Source organism: Rhinolophus hipposideros (genome assembly GCF_964194185.1).
Source record: "Rhinolophus hipposideros genome assembly, chromosome: 11".
NCBI classification, from domain to species: Eukaryota; Metazoa; Chordata; class Mammalia; order Chiroptera; family Rhinolophidae; genus Rhinolophus; species Rhinolophus hipposideros.
The window spans coordinates 78801452-78822509 of record NC_138057.1 but is presented as its reverse complement, the minus strand read 5'-3'; the positions used below and the strand labels follow the sequence as shown (position 1 = coordinate 78822509).

The following is a 21058-nucleotide window of genomic DNA, read 5'->3' as shown; positions in this document are numbered from 1 at the left end:
GAGAGGGTAGGAGAGCAGGACGGAACGGCCCGCCCCCCAATCGCGCACAGCCCGGAAGTGCTTTCCCGGCAGGCAAGCCAGTCTGGCCCTCCTCTCGCTGGAGCGTGGCGTGGACACGCAGGGAAATTTCCCCTTCCCAAGCATGATGTCAGAGCCCAAGGGGAGGAGGCCTAGGTCCAATTCTCTCTTTTGCAGATGGGGAAAGGGGAAACTGAGGCCCAAAGAGGGGCAAGGCCTTCCGTGGGGTCCCACAGTGGATTCCCATTTTGCCTTCACTCTCAACATTGCCAAGTATTCGTGCCTCAAGCCTCCCCAGGGAGCCGGGTTGGGGGGGGGGAGGTGGCCTGAAGGAGAGAAGCCCCACGCCCCTCCCCACAGGGCAGCACAGGTTTCCCCCAAGTTCGTGTCTGTGCAGGACACCAGTTCCAAAAGACAGGAGGAGGAGACAGATGGGCGCGCACGCCAGGCCACACGGGGGCAGCGAGGTCGCTGTCCCTCCATCCCCAGCACGCAGCTCTCCGTAAGGGAGGTGGCAGTCTCCTCCGCAGTTGAGGGTGCTCTGAGACTTTCAGTCCCCTCTCCTGCCGCCCCCAAGGGGAATGCCAACTTGGGCGGCCATCTCGACAGCAGGAGGGGGATCAGAGGTTAGGCTGGTTAAGGGGACCCCAAAAAGAGGCGAGCAACTGCAACCATCTGGGTGGCCCGGGAAAGAAAACGTCATTCCCAGTGTCCTCATCTGCGAAACTGAGCAGAGAGTGTACGCCTGGGGGTCACGCCTGGGGGTCCCTCCTGGGGCGCGCGCGGCCCTGAGGTCTAATCCGGAGAAGCGCGGCCAGGAACCACGGCGCCGCGGCCAGGGAGGCGGGGTCGCACGCGGGCAGGGGCGCGCGGCCGGCGCCGCACTCACAGCACCATGGGCGGCAGGTGGTGCGCGGCGGCGGCGGCGGCGGCGAGCGCGGGCGCGTGCGCGTGCGGCGCGGGCAGGGCGGGCGAGTGCGCCTGCAGCGCGGCGCTGGGAGGCCGGTGGCGCGCGCTCTTCTGGTGGGCGCGCAGGCCGGCCAGCTGCGAGTAGGCGCTCTGGCACACTTGGCACTTGTAGGGGCGCTCGCCCGTGTGCAGGCGCACGTGGTTGCGCAGCGTGGATGACTGGCTGAAGCGGCGGTTGCAGAAGCGGCACACGAAGGGCTTGTCCAGAGTGTGGATGCGCATGTGCGAGCGCAGGTTGCTGCGCGAGTTGAAACCACGGTGGCATATGACGCAGCGCATGCGGCCCGCAGTGCCCGCCGCGGAGTCTGTGGGGTGGAAGTCCTCTGGCCACGAGGGCGGGAGGGAGGACGAAGAGTGGGGCGAAGGGTAGGCAGGAAGGTGGAAGAGAGAGCAGCCCTGTTAGAATCGTGCTGCTGCTGCCTGGCACCCCGGCACCCTCACCCCCACCCCATGCGATCCTCCCAGGGTCCCATCCGCCTCTGATCAATGGATGGTTCCCAGGCAACTGATGTGGGGCGCTGACAGGGTGATGGGACCGGCAGCAAGGGCCCTGGCTGGACTCCAGACCATGCTGTGAGACTTCGGAGACTTAGAGACTTAGCCTCACTAAACCTCAACTTTCTCATCTGTAAAATGGGAGCCTACTATGACCTCAAGGGACTCTACAGGACTACTGGAGATGATCACACAAAGTTGACATCTGTTGAAAGTTACTGTGTATTGAACACTTTACCTGCTTTAGCCCATGGATGGTTAGTGCCTGCTTCATAGTAGCCTTCCATAAATAGAAGTAACTATTATAACCCCTCCCCCATCAGAAAACTTCTTTCATTTTTTTCATCCCACAAATATTTACTGAGTGCCTACTGCGGATCAAGGAACTGCACCTCACTTTCTTCACCCCTGAAATGGAGGTGAATAATAGCATCACCTCCATAAGTCTGCTGTAAGGATCAGAGAAATTACTGATTGTAAACATCGGCTGCAAAGCAAGGCTCTGTAAGCAATAATCCATGAACCTCAAGTTCATCCTCTAAAATTAAGGGTAATCAAATTTCAGAAAGGTTTTCCCAGGAACCAAGTGGGGCAATACCCGTAGAAGGTTTAGCCCAATTCCTGGCACAAAATAGGTCTTGAGCAAATGATCTCTGGCATGATGATCAGCATCCCCCCAACACACATACTGTCAAGGTTTACACTAAGCGCCTACTCTGTGCCAGGCCAGGCACCAGAGACAGGACAGGGAAAGGCAGAGTGTCAGAGCTGGAAGGGAGCTTAGAGATCATCTTACCCCACCTCTCCCTTAAAGATAGGGAAACTGAGTCACAGAGCCATTCTCAAGATTGCCCAGCAGGCCTGGAACTCAATCCAGGCTCCCACAGCCTGGCCCCTTGCTTATCCTGCCTCTCTGGTGTACCACCACCACGGCCATTTGCCCCTAGTCTGCTCTGGCCAGAAAACAGGAGAATTGCCTTCCACCCATTCCTGGACCACGGTGGTGGCTCCAAAGGCATCAACAGAAAGTTCCATGTGCTCAGTGGAGATGGAGGTTGAGCCAGGATCCCTGGAGGCCAAGAGCCTTCCTGCTACCCCACCACCTACACACTGGGTTCCATGGGTCCTTTGTCATCATGGCCCCATGGAGAATACCTACCATGCTTGTTCTTTTTCTGCTCCTCCTCTAGCCCAGGCACACCGGGGATACCCAGGAAGGTGTTGTGCGAGTTCCCATACCACACCAGCAGCTCCTGGTCTGGAGGGATCATCTGCAAAGAAGGAGAAGACAGGAAGTCAGGGAGGCAGCAGGGTGGGGCTGGGGGTGGGGTAAGAGGTAGGGCTCTGGGCTCTTCCCCTCACAGCCGGGAGGTGGCTGTCCTGGTGCCTGCCGTGGAGATGTGGCTCCCATCTCAGCCCTGACAAAGCCACTTAGGATCCGTTTCCGCCAAGCCGGCCAAGCTGCGCAATCACAGGAGATGCTCTGGTCTCCTCTCCCTGCCCAGGATTCTTGCCATCTCCGTCCTAGCTCTGCTGCTGGGAACAGAGCTGCCTCCTGGCCATACAAGTGCTCCCCAGCTGACAACAACAGAACAGAAGCCTTGCAACAAGCAGAAGTAACGGGAGACCAAAAGCTAGGAAACTTTCATTTCTTACCGAGGGGTACAAGAGTCAGCCAGCCCTGAGGCTGCTCCCAAGGAGCGTGGGCACCCTATGGTACTTAGTTGCACCCTGCCTGATGATGTTTTGGAAACAGCTCTCATCCAAAGCACCCACAGGCGGAACCACATCACACGTACTGCTCTCCCATCACAGGGCTCTCGTGGAAAGTGCTAGAAAGGAGCCCTCGGGTTGATGAATGCCTCCACCTCAGAAATACTGGGGCACACAGCCTTAAGAATCCATTTTGCTATGTTCAAGGTTTCTGGCAGAGCGCTCCACAAATGGTGACAGGGCTCTGCTCCCAGGGGAGGACCTGCCCCAGGAAAATGGCAAAGGCCGTCGGGAAGGAGGATTTGCAGTGACGATCCAGGGAGCCTGAGGAAGGCCTGTTCCTGAGGTGGGGCTGACTGTATTCCACACCCAGGGAAACCCAAAGGGCTCCCTAGGCCTTTGGTGAAAGCCAGTTACCCCTGCCAAGTGGGGAACCCTCAGGCCCCAGCAAGCCAGAGTAAATGAGAGAGGGGACAGCCCATCACCCTCTCGAGGCCTGGACCCCACAAGAGCTGGCTCTGGCACCCATCCTGGGGGTCACTCTGCTCTGCCCAGAGAAAGCAAGCTGGACACCCACGCGCAGCAGCTGGTTTGTTTTCCTGGTGGATCCTCCTTTAGTGAAGCACAAAAGGTCACATGGGGTTCCACCTAGGGGTGTCTGAAATCCCACCAGTACAGGACCTTCCTTTGGTCTCCGCGGTCAGAGAGGCTCCGCCCCTTCCATCTAGTTCTGGCCCCCGACCCCCACCATACTCAGAAACTTCTGTTCACCACACCTTTCTTCCTCTGGTCAGAGCCAGCTCAGCTCCTGAAAGCAGAGGCAGGGTGGGAAGAGGAACGTGCGAGGGGCCGACGTGACTGGGATCCCCCTGGCTGAGCCAGGGGTCACCGCGCCCCGTCTCCACAAGCCACGCAGTCCACGTGCATCGCATCAAGCCCGGGGGCAGGGAGTGATGGCAAGCCGGGCAGAGGGTGCCGTGCCAGCTCAGACTGACAGAGCTGGAATAGGGAAAACAAGGTGCAGTCTCTGAGCCCAAGAAAAATTAGGCAGTGCCTCAGAGAAAGCCGGCACCACAGTGAAAGCCCTCCAGGCATCTCTGGTCATTCGCTGTCATGGCCACTGTCCAGGAGGGCACCAGGTCAGAGCTGGAGCCCCTTCTGGAAAAGGGGCAATGAGGAGAGAGGTTTCGTGAGCCCCTTAGAAAAGAGCAGATGGAACTAAGATATTTCAGATAAATTCATCAGGAAGCAAACCACTCTCCGAGAGACACTGCACATGGGTCTTCCGTCACTGGGTCTCTGGGTGAACTTAGGCAAGTCACTTGCCTCAAATGAAGGGTTTGGAAGTCCCCGAGGTCCCCCAACTCTAAGACTCTAATTGTAAGTCACCTCCAACATTGGCCCAAACCCTGGCTTCAATTCTCAGATGAAACCGGACTTGATCCATCATGGTTGTAAAGCAACCAGCCCATCAGACGGTCTGAACATGCCCCTCCCTTCAGGAGACAGTGCTGCAGAGGGTTCCAGCTCAGGCCATGCTGGCGCCCACTCAGGCTCCCCACCTGCTGAGCATATGGGCAAGTTGTCTCATGTCCCTGGGATCAGTTTCCTCAACCAGAAAGGAGGAACAGCACCATTTCTCTGGCGCCCCTTACTGGGTGCCTGTCGGGGTTCAGTGGAACCAAGCACACAGAGCTCTTTGCAGGACTGATACACAGAAGGGCTTGTTATGATTTTCTCTGAGCTCACTAACCTCTCAGAGAAGCTGGCAGCCATCTCTGCTGCATGGAGTCCCGCAGGCATCCCACAGAGCCTGCAGTGTGGCATGGGTTTGCTGGCACCATGAAAGCCCAAAGTGACCCACAGCTCTGCCTTCACTGTCCGACAAGAGCCAGCATGTCCCAAAGACACCAGCCCCACACGGGGGGGGGGGGGGGGGCACAGCTTCCCAATCCCATCTCCCCCTGGAGAGCACAGATGCGGAGTCAGCAAACCTGCGGCTGACATTACCCTGAGCTGCCTCTCCACTGCCAGAGCGAGGTCTGGGAATTCAAATACCTGAGTCAACACCGGCCTTTTAATTTTAATTGATAATAACAATCATCATTAAATATAAAATAAGTATAACAACAAAACTGGGGATGATGAATGAGGAGCCAAGAATGTGCACAGAATCTGAATATTACTATTCAAAATGCTGACTGGGAATATTCTTTTTTAACTAAGAGCATCAGGATTGACTGTTTCAATAAAACGGGGAGTCATTTATTTACTAACATTTTTTTGAAATGGACTAAAATTAATTTTACTAATTAATTAAAAAAATTAAAAGTGATGCGGACCCATGGACAAAAATGTGAATATGTAAATAAAAGGGTGTATAATGAAAAGTAACTCTCTCCCACTCTGGATATCCAGCCACTGTGGCCGGTTTTCTGCGTGTCTTTCCCCAAGAGGGTTTGTCATTTTGAGACTATTACAGCTGCTGATTTAGTGCTCGCTTCGGCAGCACATATACTAAAACTGCGGATTTAAGGTTCGTGGGGAGCAACAGGACGGCAGAGTGACTTTCATTTTCTACATGATGCATCTGATTTTTTAAAAAATAATGAGCACATGTTACTTTTATAAAAAATATTTTTTAAAGAGGAAATCTATTAAGAAGAACCTACTGGAATTGAGAATGACACATATCCTCCGGCAGTGAGAAGCTACTAGCTTTCAAGGCAGCACCCGGGAAAGCAGCATCACCGCACAGAGGCCGTGAATTGGAGTCTCTCTGCCCTTCAAAACCCTGGGAAACCAGCAGCAGCCGCTGACCCAGAACTCTGGTTTCTGCCTGCTCCCGGGCACCCCTCATGCAACCACCTGGGGAGCAGAACCAGGAGGCCTGGGGAGAACAGGCAGCCTGCTCCCTGAGATCCTGGAACTATTATCTGGAGGCCCCCAGGCTCCTCCAGATAATAACCAGCCCCACCGCCTAAGAGCAGAATCCGGCCCCAGTCCCTGGCAGGCCTGTCTCTTTACGGCCCCACTAGCGCTATTTCTTTATGACCAACACTCCAGCCTCGTCCGGCCAGGGCTCTCCACTGCAGCTCAGAGAACCAGAATCCACTCACTTTTCTGGAGAGCAGGGCCTGACTCAGGACATGCAGTAAACCAAGTAATTCTCAGAAAAACTGAGTCCCGTACCCTAAAATCCACATCACCACCACTCGGGGGGAATATCAGGACCCGAGTCTTTCATTGGCAAATTACATCAACTCTGAACTCAGGCTTCTACCTTCCCTACCAGCCCACAAGTTTTGTCCTGCCCCATTTCTGAATTTCTATTATAAATGGAAATGATGGGGTTTTGAGTTTGTTTTCCTAGTCTGAATTCCCGTCACACTATTGAACATGCCCCCAGGAGGCTCTGCTGCCCTCCCCTTCCCTTGGCGGTACAGAAGCCGTCATCCAGAAAGATCTGAGTCATCTGGACAAATATCAATTTCCACTGTACCACAGATGTCCTGACACACCAATTAATAGAGTTCCAGCAAATAGATATTGGCCAGGGAGGCCCCACGGCACGGCGACAGTGGGGTCACACAGGCCTGGATTCTAATCACAACTCAGCAACCTCCCAGGATCTCCCTGAACCCTAGTTTCACGGTCATGAAAATGCGGAGAGAAAGAGCACCTCACAGGGCCGAGAGGATTCTAATTCTAAAAAGTTGCTAAGACCCTCAGCAGGTGCTGCACCTGGTAAACGCTCCACGAAGGCAGTGTTATTAATAAGCAGAGCATTTTAATTGCATCCTCTGATGAGCAAGGTCAAAGGAAAACGTGCTTATCCTCACAGAGCCAAGAAAAGGAGAGAGAGTGCTACGGGCTCCAAGAAAAAAAGAAAAAAAGACCTCAACTGCCTGAAATGAGAAGGAAAGCAGTGAAAAACAAAAGCCCACATTGCAGGGCACAGTACTTTTCTAAAAAATAAAGAGGGGAATGGGCCGGCCCGGTGGTGGCTCAGGCGGTTGGAGCTCGGTGCTCCTAACTCTGAAGGCTGCCGGTTCGATTCCCACATGGACCAGTGGGCTCTCAACCACAAGGTTGCCAGGTCAATTCCTGGAGTCCCGCAAGGGATGGTGGGCTGCACCCCCTGCAACTAGTAATGGCAACTGGACCTGGAGCTGAGCTGCGCCCTCCACAACTAAGACTGAAAGGACAACTTGAAGCTGAATGGCATCCTCCACAACTAAGATTGAAAGGACAACAACTTGACTTGGAAAAAAAGAAAAAGTCCTGGAAGTACACACTGTTCCCCAATAAAGTCCTGTTTAAAAAAAATAATAATAATAAAAATAAAATAAAGAGGGGAAAGACTGGGAATTTTCTTCCCCGTTTCCAAATCCAAAACTTTCATGACTTATTCCTACATCCCTTTCTTGTGCTGAGTTTTGGAGTCAAACATCTTGCCTCCTGGGGAGCGGCTTTTGTTTTCCTGGGAGAACTGGGTCTATGTGTTCCCCTTTCAAACCAGCTCCCATCACCTGCAGAAAGAATTATTCATTCAACCTTCTGGGCCCACTAGCTAGAAGTGTTGTTTTAGGCACCCGAGCATGTAGTAAATTCTTCGTGACTAGAGTGAGCAGGGAGGGTGCCCAGGGATGTCACTCTGGTCTGGGGATTCTCCATTGACAGGCTGGCCTTGAGAACCCCACCGCCCCTGTCTCCGTTTGCAGGGCTGTCATTTTGTCATTGTGGGAACAGTAATAGTATATTTCACTTATCTAGAAAAGACGTTCCTTCCCATGTTTTCAGCAGGTAATGGGTTACTGTTATGAAATATAAATAGTTTTGAAAGTGACAGGAAGATTAAAACAACAGGTCACGCCAAGGCCCCCCTCCTTGACTAACTCTCACACACACAAAGAACAGACCGACGCACACAACAGACCGACCTATTCCAGAGGCATCTTGCGGGTGGCCCGGGGGCAGCAATTTCTTCTGGCCAAGACTAGAAGGGCCTCGTGAGCTCTGGCCTCAGCCCTGCGGCATGGTGGCCACATAGGTCGACACACATTTAGTCTAGTAGGTGGAATGTGACATTGCCACACAGTTTGAGAAAATTGCCACTACAAAAAAAAGTGCCCAACTTCACTTACTAAAAATAAAATGGGTGATATTTTATGTTTCCTTGTCTCTCTCTCCAATAGTCCTTTCTCTGCAGGCTTGCTAACTCTGTAAAAACATTAATGGCCAAATTGGTGCTGTCTACCTATCAATATATGATAAAATTTCTTCCCCCCTTCTTCTCTTATCAAGTTAAATTCCTTATCCAAAATAGGTGACTTTTCAAAAATCTTATGGGGCAGCCGGGTAGCTCAGTTGGTTAGAGCATGATGCTCCTAACACCAGGGTCGCCGGTTCGATCCCCACATGGGCCACTGTGAGCTGCGCCCTCCATACCTAGATTGAAACAACTACTTGACTTGGAGCTGATGGGTCCTGGAAATACATACTTAAAAATAAATAAAATTTTAAAAATTGAAAAAGAAAATCTTATAAACCCAGGTCCCTCCTTGGAGGTCCGCTTCGGCCACCTTGCCCTCTGAGTCTGAATTTCTGTCTAACTGTCTATTACTGTTTCCTGACACTGTTCGGCTTTCAGCCAGCGTGATGGGCGCGTGATGAGAGACGGTGCGCAGTGAGGTGAGACTCAGTCCTGTGTGTGCCTCAGCCGGGAGCCCTCCTGCTAGAATCACGCAGGCACTCCTAGTCTGTCTCCTGTGTGCACGCCTGCGGGGCCAGAGGGCGGATGGTGTGTGTGGCCCCCCGCTGGCTCGTCTCTATCAGGAAGGCTGGGCAGCTGCACACACACGTGAGGATGAGTGTGAGACGGTGAGAAGGGCCGAGGCGCGGGGAGGATGCGCTCTGTGAGAAGCGGCTTCAGCCACACCTGAGGCTGATGCCGGGACGTCGGGTGGGAAACCCTTGCCCCCACAGGCTGACAGCCAGCTAGAACACAGGAACCACCTCTGTCCTGGGCCTGAGCCACCTTCAGTCCTACCATCACCAGTTGTACTTCCTTCCTGGAAGCCCAGTCCAGGAATGCTTACCTTTCCTTACCCTCCACTTCCTGGTCCTCCCAGGGTCCCCGTGCCCCCGCTCCTCCCGCCCCAAGCTGGCCACCCCAGGACCCAGGCAAAGGCCATTCTGGGGCTCATTCCTAGGAGAGTCCCTAGGGCCTGGTTATTCAGGGACAACGGGACCTCAGCCCCAGAAGCCACCAGGCTCTGTGCCCCCAGGGCTTTGGAAAGACTTGGAGTTCTGAGTTGCAGGGAGATAATGGAGCATGGACTAAAAGGAAGTTGTTCTTCTTCTCCGACTCTCAGAAGGCTCCTTCAGACCACCTGAAAAACTCAGCCAAGCCCAGCCCCACCCCAAGAAGCACTGCGCTGCTCCCCACCAGTAAGCGCTGCATGAGGTCCAGACAAGTGTGGGGAGAAGAGCCCCACCATCCTTTCAGTGCGCTCACCAACAACCTGCCACGGGGAGGGGGGCCGTGCAGCTCGCCTCCTCCTGGGCCAGACACTAAGCAAATTTCCTGCTGTCAGAGAAGGGACCCTGTCAGGGGAGGTCCCAACAGGGTGGCCCCCCCTTGGCTACCACAAGCACCCCCATCCCTGCCGGAACACCTCCTTCTCCCGTCCTCCAGCCTTCTCGTGCCCTGAGTCTGGCTTAGCTCCCTGCCACCCGACCACGGACATGATAGTTATCTGTCTGCTCTCTCTCCCTGTCTCTCTTCTCTGAGAAGCTTTACCCAGCATGGCATTAGTGTTCACATTGCCCCCGAGGCCCCGTAGGACCTCCTGAGCCTGCCTGCCACCAAGGCTGAGTTTCTTCGTCTGTAAACTGTAGCTAAGAGCAGGACACTCCCTCGTGGATTACATGCGTGGGGATTAAACAGGAAAATGCATGTACACCCTCTAGGAGCAACCTGACACCATGAGCGATCAGCATGTGACAACAGACTAGAACCACGGCCACGTGTCAGCGGTGCCCCACGCGTGCAGGAAGGGGGACAACGCACAGCTAAAATGGAGCAGACGCAACGCCCCCGCTCCCACTCAAACGTGTCCCCTGGGCCGCCTGCCGGTGCCTTAGCCTCTGACGCCCAGCACAGCCTCAGCAGGTGCCCGGGGACCTCACTGCCGAGAGGCTCACGGCACAGACAGTGGCATCAAGTCAGCAGTCCTGTCCTTCCTGATCTGCAGCAGAAAGCCTGCCCAGAGGCCACGCTCCTGAAGACCAGGACACGTGGGCCGCAGCCCCCAGCCTGGGCAGGGCCAGCTGGGCCGGTGTCAATGTGCCTCCTCCCAGCGCAGTGCGCGGAGGCAGCTCCCCCACGGCCCCCACACAACAGCGCCCCCCCTCACCTCGATGGCCTTGTAGAAGATGCTGGTGCCGATCTGGACGACCTCCAGGTTCTGCTCCTGCTCGTTACGTGCGCACTTGATGTAGGTCATCCAGCTTCGGTGGTCCTCCTGGCTGGCGTCGATAAAGTAGCGCACCGTGCCATCCTCATTGAACACCTGAGAGCGGGTGAGTCAGGGACCCGGTGAGGCAGGGTGTGGGGCCCATGCCGGGCACATCCACGTACACTCTCCCTATCCTCACAACGGCCCCAGGAAGTGGACACAGCACTTATTATCTCGGCTTTCCAGCTGAGGGAAAGGAGGCTCAGCGTGGCACAGTGGCTTGCCTGAGGCCAGCCGGCTAGACGTGGCCAACAGGGCGTCATGTCCTCCCCATCCCCAGAAGAAAAGGGTCTCCGAGGGATCACTGACCAGACAAAATGGCATCTAGCTAGCTCTCTGGGGAGTTGCCCGGCCAGGTCCAGATGGGACACAGGAACCTGCACAGATAAGGCTGGCTCACTGTGGCACCTGGCTTGGCTCAAGCCCCTTCCTGGGCGCTGCCAGGGGTATTCATAGGTCAAACTGGACCCCAGCTTCCTAACCCAGCAACAAGTGGAGAGAGTTACCACTGGCCCAGACCTCCGGGGAGGAAGGGGATGAGGTTAGGAGCGGTCTCTGGGCCACCCGCCTGTTCCCTTTCTCCCATTCCTGTGACCAGGTGCAGTATTGGTCATATTAAGCTCCTCCAGCGTCTGCCAAATGGGAGCTGTGGTGGGAGCCTTCTGAGGAGAGGGAAAAAGAGATTAGGGAGACGGTGCCCTAGTTTGGCCTGTGCCAGGTGGAAGCCCCAAGAGGAGGAAATGCTTTGAGAGTGGCTTTGTCCTAAGGGTGGTCCTGCTTGGCATCTGGCACTGTTTGGAGGAAGGAAGATCAAAAGGCCTGGGATGGAAGCCTCTCTGAGCTTCAATTTCCTGCTGTAAAACGGGCATAATAACTCATGGGGCTGCTGAGATATTCTGGAGAAATGCAGGCCCCGACTCAGAAAGCTGACTTGGTGCCAGTTCATCAATGAGCATTTCCAATGTCATTGTCCTGTCAAGGTGAAGTGGACTCCCAAAAAGCACACCCTCTTCGTTCTCCATTGCAGCCACCCCACTCCCAGACCAGGGCTGGCTTTGAGGGGCTTTCCATGCTGCTTCAGGGATGTGGGAAACAATGCAGGTGGCTGGGAGACGGCTCCCAGCACTTGTGGGACCCTGGGCAAGCGGCATGGCCTCTCTGGATCTCAGTGCCCTCCTCTGTGAAGCGAAACCAACAAAACTTGTGCTTCCTAGAGTTGGCCAGAGGAAAGAGGATCAGCTTTCTGAATGAAGCCTCTGGGGGAGAGTGTGGGGGCAAGTTGGGGAGGAACCTCCAGGGATCCAGCAGCATAGGGTCCCGCCTTGGGGAGCGGCAGGGCCAGAGTAGCCAAAGCTGCTAGCGAGGGCAGAGTGGAAGCCACCGCGGCAGGAGGCCAGCTCCCACCCGTGCCCACGGGACCCTGGCCTACCTCCCACATGAGGTTGTTGTTCTTGCAGATGTCCACATGCTCCGGGGCGATGACTCGGCCAGTGAAGGGGCCCATCTCGGTGCCCGCCTTGATCCACGTCTTGGAGAAGATACCGAGGCCCTCGCCGGGGATGGAACTCTGCGCGATAATCACCTCGGCCGGCAGCACCAGGCTGGACAGCTTCTGCACCTCTGTGGCCGTGGGGCGGGGCACTGGGTCAGAGCCTGAGGACCCAGCCCATCCTGCCCGGCCCACCAATCCCAAGCCCGCCCCAGAATGACTCTGCAGAAGTCACTCCGGGTGTTTGTGGGGGAGTGGAGGGTATGGAGGCTCAGTCACCAGGGTTCTGTTTGTAACCCGCTGCTTTGGGGGGATCATTTGTAGGAGGTTTTTTTTTTTTTTTTCAGTTTCTCCACGAATTCTCAAAGCACCCATAATTTCCCCTGCCTTCCACCCCAGAAAAGTTTAAGAACTACCGACCTAACCACAGTGAGTAGTTTTACAAATGGGTAAACTTAGGCCAGCTCCCATGAGGAGGTGATGACCAAGCCGACACTCGGTCCAATCCCGTCCTGGGGTCTTCCGTTGGTCACTTGCGGAGCTCACTGCGTGTCCCGGCAGGACGCACAGGGCACCGTGGGACCAGGACCCTGGACACCGTCAGGGGCTCTGACTCCTTTTGGGGTGCCGGAGGCCCTGCGCCAGGGGCAGGTTGGCAGTGCTGGGGACAGACCTGGGGCTGAGAGGCCATGGAGCCTCGAAAGCCACTCGAGCAGCATTGGGCCAGATTCTGAGCTCTCTGTGTGACCACAGGCGTGTCTGGGCCGCTCTGTGTACCCAGGATCCGGGTGCCATGAAGGGCGGTGCCCGGGCCCAGGCGAGTCCTGAAGTCGCCTCTCTGGGCAGGGAAGAGCGGAAGCAGCCCCGAACCCCTGGGGGTCCCCCTGTTGGACCTGGCAGCCGGGGTGGGAGCGGTGAGGCGCCCAGGGGCGGCCTCCATGTCTTACAAGGTTCCCCTCTAAGCTACCTGGGAAAATACCCTGCGAGCCGGCCAGCTGAAAGGGGGGGGTTAAACGGTGTCCATTGCGGAGAGGTTGGCAATTTGTCACGCTGTTAAAGTGATCGCATTCATTGGGCTCCATTCGAAAGAAATTGCTAATTCTAAATTCATTAGCCCTGGAAGAATGCTGTAGCAGTAAATTGTAGCTCAATGCGGAGGGGACTTGTTTAAAAGGGGCCGAGGAATTCCCCTTACAAAAGGGGGGGGATTAGATGGTTGACATAGCGTGAATGGAAGTGGAATTAGTCTGCACGGTAAATTAAGAGAGGAACAGAAATCGAAAAGGGGGAAGAGAGGACGACGCACAGAGATGCCAGTGCCGGGGGAAAGATATTGTTTGCTGGTTGATGAATGAGGAATAAGAACTTGAGACATCTTAAAGAAAAGAAACTTTTTTTGCTCTCTTTCTCTCCCTCACTCTCTCGGAGGCTTTCTCTCCCCGCCTGCCCGCCCTCCGCCCCCTCTCCAGCCCCTGCTGCCTTTTAAAGTTCTTGGTTGAAGTGGGAACTTTCGCGGGTCAAGCCCAAGTTAACTAAATGAATTTAAAACCCCTTCTTTTTGAGTCAACTGCTATTACACGCCTAGTAAGGCTTTAAATGCCGGAACCGGCCTGCTCAAAGGGGCGAGGGGCGGGCAGGGCAGCGCGGGGTCTGAGAGCCGGCACCCTGGGCTCCGCGATCCTTCTCCAAGCCGCGGGCTGCGGAGCTGTTCTCCACCCGGTCCTGATTCGGCTTACGGGAAACTGAGGCACACGCGGCATCTAGGACGCCCAGGCTGGCGCGCAAGCAGCTTCAACGCCCCATGTCCCCGCCGCGGGGGGACCGTCCCCCGGGCGGGGAATCGAGGGCCGCCGGGAGGAACGGACGCGACCGGCCCCGACGGCACAACTCACCGCCAGAGAAGGACTGAGCCAGGACCTCGGCGGTGAAGGCTGTTTTGGGGCTGGCGTGGTGGTTCTTGTCCTCGAAGAGCTGCTCGCCCAGCACGTTGCGCCAGCGCCCGTACAGGAAGCTGTGCAGGATGTCGGAGGTGATGACCTCGGCCAGCGCCAGCCCCGGCGCCTTCAGCCCGGTCTTCAGCACCAGGGCTTCGGCCGGGAGCACGGAGCCCATCATGGGCGGCCCGGGGCTCGCGGCGCCGGGGGCACGGACGGCCGGGCAGACGTGGGGATGTGGCGGGAGACGGGGGAGCGGAGGGGCGCGAGAAGAGGGCTGTGATGGAGGAAAGGGACGAGGAGCGGGGGAGGGCGAGAGGGAGCGGGAGGAAAGTGAACGCGGGGGAGCGAGGCGCAGAGGAGAAGGGAAGAGCCGCAGCGATGGCAGAGGCGGCGCGGGGGGCGGGGGCCGCGCGGGGCGGCGGGTGGGTGGCAGGCGGGGGCTGCGGGGAAACTGCGGCGGCCAGGGGCTCTCGGACGCGCTTGCCCGTCGCACACCCAGCCCGGACGGTCTTCCCCTTGGCAAAATCTCAGCGCTTTTATAGGAGCCTCAGTGACCCTCCTAATTGGTTATTAATGACGCCCTGACGTCGGAGGACAGACTTGCTGTACCCAGCCGGGCTCCAGGAGCCTTAGCCACCAGCGCCCCCCCTTCCCTCCTCCCGCCCCTACCGGCCCTTCCTCCCCCCTTCCTCTTCCTCCTCCTCTCCCCGTGGGAAGCGCGAGGCGGGGAGGGAGGCTCAGCCCGCGGCGACGAGAGGAGGGGATGGGCCGGGGCGGGGGCGCAGCGGGGCTCGCTCGGACTCAGGACGCCCTGGGCGGGAGGACACGCTGGCCTCGGCCCCGCGGGCCCCGCTCACCTACTGTCCCAGGCCGGACCTGCGCTCCTCGTCCTGTCCCGGACCGCTCCCCAGCTCCTTTCCCGGGCGGGCCCTGGACTCTCGGGGCCCCGAGCCGGACTGTGGCTGTCCCTCCAGAACCCGCAGGCCCCGCGCGGGCCGCGCTCATCTCCTCCGCGAATGGCGCTGCGGAAGCCGGCGCTTCGCTTCAAACGGGCCGTTCCAGCCGCCCCGCTCGCCCCGCTTCCTGCCGGGCGGGAAACCCACCCCGGGCCGCGAGGGCTGTGGGGCGGGACGGCGGCCGCCGTCGGGGCTGGGCCAGGCCTGCCACCGCTTCGTGCGCGACCGGTTCCCGGCCCAAAGTGGGTTAGGTAGGGGTCGGGAAGGGCAGACTGAAATCCGAATTAGCCGCCGGTTGCTCAGAAAAGACTTTCCTGCCGGATACAGGAGGGATGCAAAGGGGTGCCGGGACCATCCTGAGTGAGAGCAGCCGTGCCCAGAGCTGCGCCTCCCGAAATTGCAGGCAGCCCCGAGCCAGGCTGCGGTGCGCGCCGTGCGCGCCGGCTCCTTCTCCCGGTTGCCACCAAGGGAAGCTCTCTGCATTCCCGCACTTCTTGCCTCCTGGCTCGCTTTTTTCTGACCTCCCTCTTCTCTCCCTTCCTCCCAGCTCCTCTGCCCCCCCCCCCATCCCACCAGAAGATTTTCTGCACGGTACTTCCAAGACACCGGCAGGGCCCGCCCTGTCTTTCTCAGTCTCTATCTGGACACAGGGAACTGCAGAGCCGGGAGCCAAGGGAGAAGGCCACTGCTTCCTGCAGGCTTTGCCACCTCCCAGAGTTAGCCCTGACTCCAACCCTAGAGGCGGGAGGGAGACAGGGAGGCATGGGGACACTTCCCTCACCTGCTGAGCTCCTCAGCCCTTGTACCCCGCCCCTGAAATTTCAGGTTCCATTAACAGAACCGGGTTTTCTGGACACGGGGTGGAGGTTGGGGTCCTGGGTTCTCAGGAGGAAGCCGGTTCCCCAGGCCTTCTCCGCAAGGTGGACACTTGGGTGGAGAGGAAGGGCGACTGCTCTTCCCACAGGAATCACTGTCCTCACACCCCCTTGGAAAAGAGCTCCCTCCACCGCAGGGGTCCAGCTTTTGCTAAGCCAGCCTCACACCTGGCAGCCATAAAGCTCCGGCCTCTGTATGCTGGGTTGTGGCCCGTGACATTCCGGGGTCTGCATCCAGGCAGAGTTAGGACAGGGGCAACCGCTGGCTTTCAGACCCAGGGCCCGGGGCCTTCTGGAGGTTGATGACCCAGGAGGCTGCACCGGGCAGAAGGCGTGACCTTCAGGCCGATGCCAGCAGAGGGCAGCGCTGCGGAGGTAAGAGCGCAGTCGGCGGGTTAGAGTCCCTTCCAGACACCTCCAGCGAGTCACACTGGCTCTGGTTTGAGCCAAGGAAGATGATGGAGTCAGAGCAGGGGAGCCTCACAGACTGGTGCCTGGGCCTTGGCTTCTAGGAAGACAGTGGAGGAGAAAATGAGCCCAGGGCGGAAGAGACTACGTGGGGGAGCATTGCCAGGAGCCGGGAGCTCAGTTCCCAAGCCCTGCAGCCAAGCTCTGAGCCTCTGGGAAACCAAGGGGAATGAGGGCGGCCGTGCACACTTGGGTCGCCCCTTCTCCTCTCTGAGCCGGGGTCTCTGTCTGTCCAATGGTTTGGCTTGGACGTGGTGAAATGAGGTTTCTTCTCGCCTTGTCTGTCTTTGGATCAGGTCACTTTCCTCTGAAAGCCCCGAGGATTTTGCCAATTCCGGAGCCACATGCCACTAAGAAAAGCCCTCTGGGGTGCAGTATTTGGGTCCTGACTCCAGCTAGGGGTCAGAAGCTGAGAGGACCCAGGGCTCTGACCCAGGCCTGGTAGCCCTATTCCTTTCCCAGAGACCTACAACCCCAGGGCGCAGTGCTGGGGGCGGGGTGGACTCACAGCCCAGAACAGCCCCCCAGCTCATGCACCCTCTGTCCTTGCACGGCTCCACTGCGCGCTCAAATTTTGTGCTTCTGGTCTAGCCGTAGACCCCCCTGGACCGCGCCCCAGGAAAAGGGGGACCTATTGGAAGTACCCCCGTCTCAGGGCGCATTAGAATTGGGGAGCAAGATGCCCTGTGCTTGCATCTCCCCTCGCTGAGATCGCTAGGGAAAACATTGCACGTTCCGGGGTTTCTCCGAGGATGAACCTTGTTTTCCGCGGGAACCGACGCACAGTGTGCGGGTGCTGAAGCCCCCTCTGCTAGCCCCGGCGCAGCCTGAGCTCGCAGGCACCGTCCCCCTTCCCTCCCCTCCCCCCGCCCTCGCGCCCGCGGGCCGCCGCTCCTCGATCTCTTTAATATTCATGGGCGTTAATAGAGAGGCCCCCAGTATATCGGTCCATTGTGGGCAGCTCGTAGGGCTTGAATAGGCCCCGGTCCCCTTTCTTCGGCGCTGCTTCCCGAGGGGCCGGGCCAGGAGTGAATGGCCCCGCTTCCCGCCCCGCGCCTCCTCCCCTTCGCAGGGAGAACATCTTTATCCCCGCCGCCGTCCCGCCGACCCGGCCCCCATTCACGCGGTCTGGGCTCCGGGCGGAACGAATCAATCGGCCGCGGCTCTTCGGAGGTCATCCTCGTGGCCTGGCTCCCCCTTCTCCCCGAGCCCACGGGAGTGGAGAGAGGGAGGCTGCAGCAGGCCGACGGACCCACGGATTGGGGGACGTTGTGGGGAGAGCAGGGGGGCACCGGCTGGGTGGCCGGCCCCTGCAGATGCAGAGGGGCTCAGGGTGTCCCGGCCGCCGGGCGCCGGCTGATTTCTACTTGTTGCCGCGCGCGGAGTGGAGCGCGGAGAGAACGCGGTCGGAAGCCCAAGCCCAGAGAGCGGTGCGACCTCCGCTCGAGGCCACAGCGCGCGTCTGCTGGGGCAGGAGGCCGCGCCCGGGAGGCTCGGGCCACAGCATGAGGGGCTCCCCACGCCCCGTGGCCCAGCCCACAGGGCACTTTCGTTCCCTCCAGTTCCGGACAGCGCGCTTCAGTGGGGCACTCGGAGGGCAGGCCGAGTGCCCGGCTCCCGCGTGGAAGGGGGCGCACGTCGGCCAGGCGGGGCTCAGGCGCAGCGGTTCCGTTCCTCCCGCCCCGCCGGCGCTCCGAGGTGCAGAAAGAAGCCCATTGTCTGCCGGGAAATACATTTTTGGGGGCCGAGTGAAAGCCCGTCTTTCTTTGAACTTTAGAAGAAAGTCTCCTGCCCTCGCCCCTCCGAGGGAGAGATTTGTCCGCCCCTCCCCGCGGCCCCTCGCGCCGCCTCCTCCCGAAACATCTGCCGGGGGAAAATCCACCCTGGAGGGCAGATCGCCCTGCTCTAAGCCCCGCGAACTCATTAAAAAGATATTAGCGGCGGGGGTGGGTCCCGCAGGTATCGATCGGCGGAATGAGCCCGAGGAAGAAAAGGCGAAGAATGTGGTGCCCCGTCCCGACCCCCGCTCCCCAGGCCCGCGCAGCAGTGGCCCCGAGCATCCCCCGGCGCTGCCCGCCCCTCCCCGCCGCGCTCCCCTCCGGCCGCTGTCCCCGCCGGTCCTCGCACGCACGCGGCCCGTCTTCTCCCTCAGTTTCTCTCCGCGCTCGCTCGACGGCGTCGTCGCGCTCCCCGCGTCAGTGTCGCCTTCCCCTTCCTCCTCCTCGCGCCCTCCTTCCCGGCGCCCCTTCCTCTTAGCTGGCGCCCCGGCCCCCTCTCGGCTTCCTCTTCCCATTATTCTCTCTCACTGCCAGAGTCCCAGTCTTTCCCGTCCCCATCCCTGCCCCGGCCTAGGGAAATTCCTTCCGCGCGTGGGGTCCATGTGCCCTCCCCCCTTCCCGCAGGACGACTGTGGGCTCCAGGGTGCCCCCCACCGGCGCGAACAGGCACCGCCGCTGCGGAGGCGGGGTGGGGGGTGCGGGCCACTGAACCGGCTTCAATAGACGTGACTCGGAGTGGCCTGCGCGGGGCTGCAGGTGGAGACGGGGCCTCAGCGCCTTGAATGCGGACAGCGCCCTCCCTCAATCTAATTAGCCGCAGCGCCCGGGAGAGACACGGATGCGCCCAGGGCGCCCACGTCGGGCACATCCGCCAGGAGCCGGGAGCCTGGCAGCCAGGTGACTGGCACGCGAGTCTCTGGGAGCTGAGGATGGGTGTTCCCTCCCCTGCGCCTCCCGGAACCCAAGCCCCACCCTGTCGCCCACGCCCGGGCCCCCAGGCTCTGCTCCGCGCAGCCAGCGCCGAAGCCCGGGCAGATCAATGCGGCGGGACGCAAGGGAGAGACGCTCCGGGAAGCTCAGACTCCAGAAGAGACATGGCAAGCGGGAGACGGAGGCACGGGCTTCTGAAGGGAGACTGAGGCAGAGAGAGGCCGGGATGTAAGAATCCAGATGAAAATCGAAGTCTGAGAGGTGGAGACACAAGGACACCGAGATGAAGCAAGCAGAGGCAGGGGTTCCCATAGACCTGGGAGACTTCTGAGTCAGAGGGATGGCCAAGAGGCAGGGCGAGGGAGGAATGGAGGCACTTCAGACACAGAAACTGGTGTGTGGGGGAAGGGGGGAGAAGAGGCAGGCGGAAAGGAGGCAGGAAGGATGTAGAGAATGGGGGTTGGGAGGGGTAGGTGGGAGACGGGCAGCGCCCCTCCCTGCCCACGTCTTCATGCCCTCTGGCCTCCGCCCCTCCTATGTGTCTAGAGGGAGCCTTCACACTCACTCACTCCCCCTTCTTTCCCCAGAGGCCCTCCGCACCCACACGCAGCCTGCCTGGCCTTCCTCCACCATCTCCACTGCCCATGCTTCCTGCCTTCCTGCCTCCCAGCCCTTGAACCTGCTCATCCTTCATGTCCCCAGAGAAGAGAGAGGGTTGGGACAGGAAGTGGTACCCTAAATCTGCTGCTCCCCACCATCAGCTGCTGCCATCCACACCGCCAGCTGCCTCGCAGGGAATCTTGGAGGCTCTGGCTGTTCCTGTGTTCAACAAATACTTATTGAGCACCTGCTGTGTGCCAGGCCCTCTACAAGGTCCTGGGGGCACCAGGGTGACGAGGGCAGATGCAGACTGCCCTCCCACACCAGCTTGCAGGAGTGCTGGTGGGTGGAGGCAGGGGAAGCACCCTGGTGGGGCCCGCGGTGGTGGGAGCCTCTCCTAGGCCAGCCTATCTGAGGCTTCCTGTCCCAGTGGCTTCAGCCTCACTGTAAAGTGGGAGCACTAACCTTCCTGTCTCAAAAGCCCGATGTGTCTAGTGAGCGAGCTCACACCAAAGAGATACCTGTGGCTGCCATTCCTATTACTGCCCCCTCTCCAAACACTACTTAGCCCCAGGCGTACAGACCCCCTTAACCCCTCAGGAGATACTGCAGGCCCAAGAGACCTGAGGATGTGAGCATGATCCTGCCCAGTAGTACTGCTGAGCCTTAGTTTCTTCATCTGCAAAATGAAGATAACAATAGGAACCTCCACTGGGAGAGCTGCCATGAGGAAAATAGACATAATGCATGAAAAGCTCATAGGATATAGAACGTATTTCAAATATGGAAAATATTAGCATGTCATTTTGAGTATATTTAAAAAGTAACACACAGCCATACTTGAAAATTTGGGAAATATGAAAGTAAGAATGAAGGTGGGTACCAAATATTACCTACACAGGGTCCCTGAAAAGCAAAACCATCTGCTAAGGAAGTTGACCAGTATACTAAGGAGTCTGTGGTCCATGTCTTACAAAGAGTTGTTGGAATGAAAAAAACAAAAAAACAATACTAACAATTAGCATTTGCTAAGCATGCACTAAATACCAGTACTTTTAAGTACTTTACTAGGATTTTCTCAGTCTATCCTCATCTAACACACTGAGGTAGCTGCTATAATTATCCCCATCTCCCAGAAGAGGAAACTGAGCCACAGGAAAGTTAAGTGTCTCAGTCAGGAACAACTCGGGCCCCAAGCGACAGTGGACCTGACCTCAGTCACTGCTGTAACGAAGGGTTTCTTTTCTCACATAACAGACTACAGAGGTACCCGTACGTCCGTATCTGTGGGCTTTGGCTCAGCAACT

The 21058-nt window shown here is 58.1% G+C and overlaps 1 protein-coding gene across 1 annotated transcript; it reads right to left on the bottom strand.

The window, feature by feature from the left end:
- Positions 1-903: 903 nt before the first annotated feature.
- PRDM12 (PR/SET domain 12) lies at positions 904-14322 on the bottom strand (the record flags this gene model as incomplete). The annotated part of the gene is made up of 5 exons (XM_081066209.1): positions 904-1310; positions 2642-2753; positions 10617-10772; positions 12148-12338; positions 14100-14322. The coding sequence occupies 5 exons, from the start codon at positions 14320-14322 to the stop codon at positions 904-906; spliced, it is 1089 nt and encodes a 362-aa protein (XP_080922335.1).
- Positions 14323-21058: the final 6736 nt, after the last annotated feature.